Source organism: Magnolia sinica, chromosome 1, assembly GCF_029962835.1.
Source record: "Magnolia sinica isolate HGM2019 chromosome 1, MsV1, whole genome shotgun sequence".
Classification (NCBI taxonomy): Eukaryota; Viridiplantae; Streptophyta; class Magnoliopsida; order Magnoliales; family Magnoliaceae; genus Magnolia; species Magnolia sinica.
In genome coordinates this window covers 21,069,069-21,079,703 of record NC_080573.1, presented here as the reverse complement: position 1 = coordinate 21,079,703, position 10,635 = coordinate 21,069,069, and the positions used below count along the sequence as shown (strand labels likewise).

At 43.8% G+C, this 10,635-nt stretch overlaps 1 protein-coding gene across 4 annotated transcripts; it reads left to right on the top strand.

The window, feature by feature from the left end:
* The first annotated feature begins 336 nt into the window (after window positions 1-336).
* LOC131242681 (protein WHAT'S THIS FACTOR 9, mitochondrial) lies at window positions 337-6,338 on the top strand. 4 transcript variants are annotated; one of them, XR_009169688.1, is made up of 4 exons: window positions 337-1,833; window positions 1,939-2,148; window positions 3,476-3,582; window positions 4,152-4,961. XR_009169688.1 is itself a non-coding variant. In XM_058241485.1 (2 exons), the coding sequence occupies exons 1-2, from the start codon at window positions 400-402 to the stop codon at window positions 2,071-2,073; spliced, it is 1,569 nt and encodes a 522-aa protein (XP_058097468.1). In that variant the 5' UTR covers window positions 338-399; the 3' UTR covers window positions 2,074-2,214. The 4 variants fall into 4 exon arrangements, 1 of the variants encoding a protein (XP_058097468.1); XR_009169690.1 differs by lacking the exon at window positions 3,476-3,582; XR_009169687.1 differs by lacking the exons at window positions 3,476-3,582; window positions 4,152-4,961 and adding an exon at window positions 5,924-6,338 and having other exon boundaries at window positions 338-1,833.
* The last annotated feature ends 4,297 nt before the right edge of the window (window positions 6,339-10,635 follow it).

Here is a 10,635-nt window from a genome sequence, read left to right as displayed (position 1 = left end):
CAAATAAACATCACTTTAGGCCCTACCAAGGTGTCAACGGTGGAAGTCATTATTTCCACCGTTTCTTGTGGTGTGGCCACTTGTGCTTTGGCATGTTTCATTTTTCAGGTCAACGACTAAAATGAGCTGTAAAAATGGATGAACGGCAAGGATAATACACAAACATTCACGGTAGGCCTATCTGAGTTTACTCAGTACGATAAAAGCGTACTGAGTAACTCAGTACGCAATCCGATTTCGGAGGAGTGAAGCCGACCCCACATATGAGGGCCAATAGAATGCCGCCACCTCAATTCAGTACCCCTTACGGTACTGAGTTACTCAGTACACAATCCGATTCCGTTCTTCCAACCTAAAACCTTCTCCCAAAACCCCTCTTTCCATTTCCCTCTCTCAAACATGCTCTCCTCTCTCCGTACAAACCTCCATCGCCTCCCTCCCCCTTCTCTCATTCTCCAATCCGCGTCGTTCCTTGATGGGGCCAGAATCAGATGGATCCGAGACCGTGGCCTCGATCACGCCGTCGAGAAGGAGAAGAACCTCATCCCTGTCATCTCCCTCATCAACCTCATCCTATCCGAGCCGTCCAATTCCCTTCCCCTCTCCGTCGCCTCCGACATGAAACCCCAGCTCTCCCTTCCCACACGTGCTATAGATTTCATCCGAAAATACCCCTCCATTTTCCTCGAATTACCATCGACCTCCCCTCCTTACCGCCCTCGCATCGCTGTCACTCCCGATGCTCTCCACCTCCACGACGATCTCGATTCTGCCGTCCGATCCTCCCGCGACGACTCTGCTGACCGCCTTGTCAAGCTCCTGATGCTGTCCCCACAGAAGAAGCTCCCGATCTGGGCCGTCGATCGCCTGCGGTGGGACCTCGGCCTTCCCGACGATTACGCTCGCTCCGTCCTCCCTGAATTCCCTGACTACTTCCAGGTTTCGCCTTTCCGCCCAGGCGAGGACAATAGGCTCGCCTTGGAGCTCGTCTGTTGGAGCAAGGAACTTGCCGTGTCGGCGATGGAGAAGGCGGCCCGCTCAAAGGGAGAATACAAGAAGGGAATGCCACTTGCATTCCCACTCCAATTCTCTAGAGGTTTTGATCTGGAGAAGAAGGTGAAGAAATGGGTGGATGAATGGCAGCGATTGCCATACATTTCTCCTTACGAGGACGGGACCCATCTCCCACCGAAGAGCGATATTGGGGAGAAGTGGGCGGTTGGGGTCTTGCATGAGATCCTGCATCTTTTGGTACCGAAGAAGACGGATAAGGAGAATGTTTTTCTTCTGGGTGAGGTAATGGGTCTGCGGTCAAGATTCAAAAGGGCGCTGTCTGACCACCCGGGGATCTTTTACGTGTCGAACAAGATCAGGACGAGCACTGTCGTGCTCAGGGAGGCGTACAAGAGAGATTTGTTGGTGCAGAAGCATCCGTTGATGGGGATGAGGTACCAGTTCATTCACCTCATGAATAAGGGGAAGGATGGGAGAGCAGCAGGCCCACTGTCATCATCACATGCGAATTCGAATAAGAATGCATGGGTCGAAGAAGAGGAAGATGATGATGACAATGACAATGACTATGACGATGGTGACGATGAGAGTGGGGAAGAGGACAGTGAGGAAGAAGGGTATGGAGACTCGGATTCGGAGTCTGAGGATGAAAGTGAAGGTGAGGATGGTGAGGATGAGGTGGGCCCTCGCCAGGGCATTCTAGTCGGTAGGAGAGAGACGAGACGAGTTGGGCAGCGACCTATTGAGATGACAAGGCCCGCAGCAAGAACTTCTATACGAGGGAGGTCATCTGAAAAAAGACATGATACAGTGGGCAAGGTTCCGAGACGAGTTGGGCAGCGACCTATTGAGATGACGAGGCCCGCAGCAAGAACTTCTATACGAGGGAGGTCATCTGAAAAAAGACATGATACAGTGGGCAAGGTTCCGCGGACGTTTTCCAGAAGAACAGAGACGCAGGGAGGACATAATGTGGGTGTTAGATCACAAGGAAGGCAGAATTACCCAAGAAGTGGGGGAGAGAGAAGATCATCCGACCGTAGGACTCCTACTTTTTAGTTCAGATGACAGAAATGGCAGTATTGGCAAGCGAGTGTTTTGACTATAAAGAAATGAGCAATGAACATCATATAGGTAATTGCTTCACCCCATTGCCTGATTTTGAGTCAAATGGTTGAAATGCATTCTCTGATTGTTGTATGTCGCATTGAGGACACCCTTCTTGATGTGTACCTTCATTTCTCATTCATTAGTTGTCATGGTTAAGAGACTCAGCGACTCAAACTGACTCGTTCGTACCTGATTCGAGTCAGGACACACCCATGTCAGGCTGAATCCAGATGACTCACCTAAGTCAGGGGTTACTCAGGGAGGTGACTTGTGGTATTGAACCGGATCAGCTCCAACTGACTCAGCAGACTCGTCGGAGTCTTAAAACCATTTAAGTTTTGATATCACTGCTCATTGAGCAATTTGTTGAATTAACACTGAGCAGAAGCGGGCATTGTTGTAATATTTTTGGTAAAAAGTTTCATTTTGGTGGCCTCTCAACGCATGCTATTCATGTTGCTGGTTAGCTACCCTTAACCTCAATCAGCATGAATGCTTAGATACTTTTTTTGAAGGATTCCATCTATTGTCCATGTTTTACATATTCATGCTGTCGTCATCATTACCACATAGCATAGCTTTTATTATCCCACCTATTTGGGTTGGCTTTTTGAGTCCTGGCACTTCATCAGTCTGATTGGAAACAAGAACTCTTATGAGATGGAAGAATGAGGTGGATGCATATCTCAAAAGAATACATTGGAGGAAACTCGGCTTGAAATCTGACCTAGTTGAGTTGACTCCGCTGAGTTTCAAGTTGACCAACCAAGTTTTAGGATCATGTTTTGAACAATGCCATGCTGTGCTGCCGTGGGATGGCTTTGCCACTCTGGTTCTTCCAGCTCCATGGTACCATGTTCCTTCTCATGATTGTTTGGCAAATGTTCGACAGCCAATACATAAATTGCTGAACATGGTGTTTGGCAAATCTTTCAAAATACATAGATTGCTGAAAATTGCATGAGCCAATACATAAATCTTCTCTCTTTTGATCTTAAGTTGTCTTTTACCTTTTTGTTGTTCTGAAACGGAAAAATAGAAACATAAGCATTTAAAACCTTTCAAGCATGACTATTTAAAGATGGATTTCTAAGGTGCGTAGCTTGGGTCCTATGGTAGACTGAGAGCTTAATTAGGTTATGGCCAGATGAGAAGGTATGGTGTGAGGACATAAAAAGGCATCTGGCCATCAACAGGCAGTGAGGCTTCCTTTCATTGTACTATTGTGGGAATCTAATGGGGCTTAAAATATTGCCTGCAGAAGTTGGTAGGCTTTGATGACATAGAGGAGAATCTTGAGAGTTATTAGGGATTTTGTCATGGATGAATTAATCACCGTTATCTGTGGCAGATGTTGCTCAAATCCTGTAGTAGACTTTGTTGGTTCTCAGCTAGGCAATGACTCGGAGGAAATTTTTGGCTGATGAAATTTGAAAGCATGCAATTGATTCTTTGCAGGTGGTCACAGTAAGGCCTTTTTATTTATTTATTTATTTTTGTGCTATCATTGTGGGGGTGGACAGAAGCCTTTTGTTAGTAGTGAATTGGAAACTTTGTAATGGTGAAGGCAAGAATGAGGTAACATTTGCTTCTTTCGAAACCCATTATTATGTCCGGTGATTAAGGCTTTTCTTACAGATCATATATAACTCTACTTCGGGTCTCAATGCATGGCTCGGTGGTAGACACACTACGCTTCAACACTGAAGTCATGGGTTCGAGTACCCATGTAGGGTGGGTGGGTGGGTGTTAAAAAAAAAGGATATAACTCTACTTCTAAAGGGAAGTAGCTGACTTTTAGAGCTTCATTCTTTGGTAGATGTCAATGATGCATACCTCCCACCTCTCATTTTCTTTGAACTCATTGCTTTGGTCTTGTTGATATGTATTTGAATTTGGGAGCTCAACCCTTGGTTGGGCTGGATTTTGGGAGCATAATAGAATAAAGTTGCAGAAGTTGTAGTTTCTAGAGTGGGTGAGAAGAAGGGTACTGAAAGGGGTTGTTATCACCGGATTTTGGCCATCAGATACAATCAATGTGGAAGCACGCCCTCTGATAGATCTGCATAGGACAAGGGATGTTGTTGACAACGGGGGGGTGCCGGTGGCCAGCTGTGGACCCTCTGATGCCTAAGTTAGGCTCATAGATTCTGATCAAAGATGAAGGTTGAGGTTTTGAGCCTACCTCTCTTTGTTTGGGGTATTCGTATATATAGTCCTCGGGCAGTTCTGGAACTGTCATGTCTTAATAAGATGCACTGGAGAGTCCTTGTTCTGATGGGAAACTACCTCCGAAGATATCATCGAGCCCGCTTCGGTCGGCGTAATCTTCGGCCGAGATCAGGCCAGGCTCTCTTCTTCCAGGTATGGAGTGTAATCTCCTCTAGGCTACGCATACCGCTCTGGAGGTGGTCAGCTCAGGGAGCTAGGGAACTCAATGCTCGAGCTCCTTCCTTTAAGGGTCTGTCCTCGGATAGCTCAGCCCAGGGGCTAGTCTCTACCTCAGAAGAATCGCTCATCATATATCCGAGCCTTGTGCTTTGACAGCTCGGCTCGGAGATCCGTTGCTGGCCCTTTTGTTTGGACCTTTGGTTACCCCAGCTCTGAGGCACATCGCTTGTAGTTAGACTGTCATTCTTCCCGTGTGAGGGACCAGTTCGGATTTCCCTACAACAGGGGTCATTTGTGTTTGACAAGTTCAAGGTAATGTTTTGAATTTGAAGCCGTTTCTTCTGTTGTAGGACTTAAGTTGTTGAGTATACAGTCTTAACATGTTCCCCTAGCAAGACATAATGAATTCTAAATACTAAATGATATAGCTTGACTTCTATTTCCAATCTTGTTGTTTGTTGCTTACATAATTACAGGTAGACACAATGTAGTGTGTGTGAGTGATCCAGGGTTCAATCCCTGGTAGTGTTACCTTTAAAAGAAATGTTTAATGGCCAACTGCCTGCCTAACATCAACCGTCCATTGGGGCTGGGACTGGCCCCGCAAATCACTACCAGGCAACATTGTTCTACTGATTCACATGGAAGCTAGCTATTTTGATGAACATAGTCTGCCAAAAAGTTCACGTGCATAAATTCTGAATGTTTGCCATGCATGATGTTGATTAACCCAAAGCTGATTAACAGGCTATGTATGAAATCTACCTGCTAAACAGTTCACTTTCTGCCGCTTCTCAACATCCATCTTGCATATACGATCTTGATTGAAGACCCAACCCATGATCACCATCCTTATTTGTGTTTTAATGAGAGAATTTATTTGGTTTGGCTATGTTTGGTCGTTCACCTGAACAGTACAATCTCTCCTCCCTCCGTCGCTCCAATTTCTTTGGTTTGGCTATGTTTGGTCATTCACCTGAACAGTACTCCCTCCCTCCCTCTCTCTTTATATAATCTAGTTTATAATTTAAAATAAATATTTAAATGCTGGCAAGATTTTCCCAATAATATCATGAGGAAAACCTTAAAATTTGAAAATCTCCCACGAAATTGCCAAGGAGCTTTGTCCGCATGATTTCAAGCACTGGTTGTTAACACCGTTGACCCTTGGGAAAGAGAAAGCATACTTTCATTAATAATTGTTCATCCCCATTATCGCAATACCTTGTCACGACCAATCAGATGGAGTTATGTGTGATTTGTACGGATCCGCATGGGGTATTTGAAAAGCTGCAAATATGTACGGATGAGATTTCTCGATAAGCGTAGCCAGGACGTATAAGGTGGTGTTGTGTACTACTTGAGTGGCCGATGGAGAAATGATCGTGCTCGAATGGTTACAAGACAGGTGGCAAGAGAAGAAGCAAATGAAATAAAGAACGTGGGGAAGCATCCAGAGAGTAGTAATGGAAAATGGTTATGGTAACTGTCGGGACATAAGAAGGATCCGGAATGGCTGGATCAAAGCTATAAATAGAAGATGAATGCAAGAAGGAAAATCGTCTCATACTAATCCAAACAAACCAATCTTTCAATTATCTTGTCAATTTACATTTCATAGTGTAATATTTTACTTACCTTGTTGAGCAAATTACATTTTTATAGTGTAATCTTTACTTTTGAAGCATGTTGTTTTACGTTCCGTAGTGTAATTCGTAGCGGTATCCGAGTAGCTGATAATCTTTAGCTATAATTTTAGTTTACGCTCGTACATTGGACTCAGTTCTTCAATCGAAAGAGTGTTCCGCAACTGTTCTTCGCGACCGAATGTGAGAATCTCTTTTCCATTCCATTTTGTCTATATTGAAAAGTCCTTTCATACCAGAGGCGAATGTACAACCCATCATCAGAGGACGAACCCCACCCTCTGAATATTGCCCGATTCGATTTTACACATTAAGCAAGTGACTGAATAGGCAATCAATCTGTTTGGATCTCGTTTATACACCACGTGTCTACCTATCTTGGTGCTCGGGGTCATTATTGTTCGGTTCGAATTGAAGCCGCAATTTCAACTCTGGCACGCCTGCCGCCTAGTGCAGAAAACAATGTCCAAACAACAATATATGTTAAAAACCTATGCTTACAGTAGCGCAACATAGTTCCAGTTGAACCTTGAAATGGAATTTGGACGGAAGGGATTTCTTCCTGGAGGATCGTTTGGATGCGAGGTTTAGAGGAGCCTGAAGATTTTGTTTCCCTGAGTAAGAGATTCCATTTGTCATGTTTGAGTACTTGGGAATGTTTAGAATTCACATATTCACTGACATGGAATTTGAAAATATGACCGTTGGCAAGAAGTGAAACTAGCTTGGGGGTTTCCAAGCAAGCTCTTCCGGAGAAATTCCAAATCCAACAGTTTGCATGTAGTTATGGATTCCATTTCCATAAAAACTATTTAACAGGGACGCAACTTAGCTGTGAGCCCTCGAACCAGCGATGTGGGTGGTACCCTGACCGTGGGACCTGCCTCAGTCCATGTGTTGTATATCTACATCATCCACCCATTTTGTGGCATGAGATCAAAAACGAAGAGAGAAAAATCTCAAATGGACTGCACCACAGGAAACGGTGGTCATTGAATGCCCACTGTAATGTTTATTTGCCAAGTTGATTAGACCTAGACAAGGGTAAAAAAACAAATATCCGTTTGATTTATAACTTTTGTAGCCCACAAAATGTTTTTAATAGTCATTCGGCAATATTTCCTGTGGTGTGGTCTACTTGAAATTTGTATCTGTTTCATTTTTTGGATTATGCCCTAAAATGAGTTGACAAAACAGATGGATGGGTAGTTAGACACCGAGGTGGGCCGCATGGTCAGGGTTCCACCCACGTCACTGGTGCAACTGTTTAACCAACATCCAAACAAGTGCCCATCTGCAAATGTAAGCCACTTAATGTGGAATCCCCTTTCCATGCATTTCCAAATACTAGCACCTTTCTAAAAAAATGGTTTCTATCACTCCAAATGGCAACCAATCAACACTTGTGATCCTGACCGTTGAACTACAATAAAAATGCTCAAAATTGCATGATCCTTGTCATCCAATGTGGCTTCTTTTTGTTGAACATGACTCGTTAATTTTTGGAAGGATAGGAGATAGGGAGGGCAATGGGCCAAAACTTAAAGACCGAAGGCCCAAGCATGACCCAATACCTGCATAGGCCCAACACAACATGCTGTAGCCTGGTCAGAAAAAATGGTTGGCCTGCGTCTGACCTGACCAAACCAGCCCAAACTTGATAAAATCCCAATCACCCACTTGAATGTTCCCAATAGATGCATTGGAACACATGCATAAGGACATTTTAGAGGAATGAAACCAATGGTATGCATTCAAGATTCGTGGATTACCTACGTGAGGATTGGAGTAGCATATTTGCAGGATATAACACATGTACTCATGAAGTCAGGTGGGTTCAAGCGGAGCTTAGCTAAAATACTTGAGCCCAAGCTCATCTAGGAAAATCAATCTGGCCATGGATCCAATGCCCAAGCCCGGTCGACAGGCTGAGCTCAGTCCACTTGAGCTTTGGATCTGCCTCATTTTTAGGCTCATGTCCTAAAATGATCTTAAAAAATAAATGGACAGCATATATATAACACATATCATGGTAGGGCCATGGAGTTATGGCTTGAAAAGATTGAGGGTAAAAATTAATAATTAAATTTTTATTGTGATCATACCCCATGATTATTTTTTTTATATGGCATCTTGGTTGTCCACAATACTTGATGAATAGCCTGGGTGATAACGAAGACCTCCTTTAATAGAACAAGCAACTGAAAATTTGGAATGCATGTCATAGTATCCGGTAGCGGATTAGGTTCACCCGAATAATATATTAGTGGGTGTTTTACTCGTCATGGGACCCACCTTGATGTATGTGTTATACATCAGTTTTTACGGTTCATTTACGGACATGTTCGCAAAAATGAGGCAAATCCAAATATCAAGTGGACCTTATAGTAAGGATTGAATGCACAGATGAGATACGCATGGCCTTGCTTGGCTTGGCATTGTGTGCCCCACGCATGGCCATGCATCGCCGCGTGTGGCCACATGTGGCCGTGTGTGCCCCTCGCATGGCTGTGTGTGGCCTTGTGTGGCCACGCATGGCCACATGTGGCCGTGTATGGCCTCGCGACCGTACAAAATGGCCACAAAAGTTTTAGATGAAGATGATATTTGTGTTTTCCCTTCATCCACGTCTGTGTTACCTTATCAACAAGTTAGATGGTAATAAGCATAACGGTAGGCCTTGGGAAGTTTTTAACGGTGGGTTTTCAATGTCAACTGTTTCCTGTGATGTGGTCTACTTGAGAGTTGGATCTGCTTTATTTTGGAAACATGCTCTAAAATGAATGGAAAAACTGATGAATGCCATTTTGCAACACATAAATCAAGGTGGGCTCCAAGGTAAGGGAATCAGCCGCTAACGTGTTACCCGAGTAACATCACATAAGGTCTCGCCAACGGTAAGATCTTTAAAGGCCCCGTGCCATACCCACTCTGAGGTTCTCGTCAAGTCAATTTTGGGAGCGGATAGTATCTATGTGCCCCGAGCTTTGTGGGGCCTAGAGAGATTTCTGTGACAACTTCACTCCGTTCATTTGTTTTGAAAGATCACAATTTGACAGGAATGTGCAAATCAGGAAGATCCAAAACTCATATGAGCTATACCACACTAAAAAAGGGAATTGAACGCCTGGCAGTGATAGAAGTTTTATATCAGGATGATATTTGTTCCTACCGTTTATATGAGTGTTAATAATTCTATGAACGGTTTAGATTGAATATAAATATCATGGTCAGCTCCAGGAAGTTTCAACGGGTGGATGTCGCTGTTCCCACTGTTTTGTTGGTGTGGTCCACCTGAGTTTTGGATCTGCCTGATTTTTAAAATCTTGTTCTATTGTTGTCTTTAAAAACAGATGGACGGAGTGGATTTGTAACCGACATCTATGTGGACCCCACACATCTCTGTGCCCGGATCACAAGCAATCCGCTCCCGTCAATTTTAGCCAAAAGCAAGGACCGTTTAGTAGCACTGTCCATCAAGTGGGCCCGACCATAGATAGAAAATTACTCGACATGCACTTATATCTGCTGATCCCAGACATCTGAACGGTGGCTAATAAAGCAGCTGCAGTGGGAATTGAAAAAAAAAAAAAAAACAGTTATGGCCACAGTAAAGTGATTTCTAACTACGTAATGAGGCCTACTTAGATAAACGGTCCCGATCGACATCCGACACTGCCACGTGTATTTTAGAGAGATGGCGCTACCATATGACGGTTCGGCTCTGTACTGTACCATCTCCCGGAATTTAATCGAGAGTTTTTTCCCACCTTACGACTCACTTTTAAGCCTCTGGTGTAGGGGCCTACTTTTACCTGACCAAAATACGAGCTGGGCATGTCTGATCCAATGCGGTGGATCCGACCAGATCTGACCCGACGGCATGGATCTATGCGGTTCGGGTAGGATCAGGCAGATCCGACGGTTTATCAGATCGGACTCAGATCAATGTTAATCCGGATCGGATTGGTCCGATCCGATCCGGACCAATCAGATCTAGGCCCTACATGGTATGTATTTTATTTTATTTTATTTTATATATAAATAAAAGAACGTATCATTTGAGATAGAAAGATAGAGAGAAATTTGTATCGGGCATTAGAAAGGGAATGGGATTTTTGTAATTTTTTAGAAATAAGAAATATAGATAAAAATGGAAAAAGGCGGAGTTGATAAGAACTCAGATGAGATTTAAGAACTCACATGAGTTTTACCAGAGTTATAAAAAGAGAGTGATATAGAGGTGAAGGTTGCTTGATATACAAGGCAAGTACTTGATGGGAGGGAAACGGATTGGCTACTCCCCCTGACACCAGCCCCGGAGCTGGTGGTCGGTGCTCTGTGGGCCCCACCATGATGTATGTGTTTCATCCATTCCTTTCATCCATTTTTAAATATCATTTTATGTCTTTATACCAAAAATGGGAGGGATATAAATCTCAAGTGGATCACACCACAGGAAAACAATAGTGAT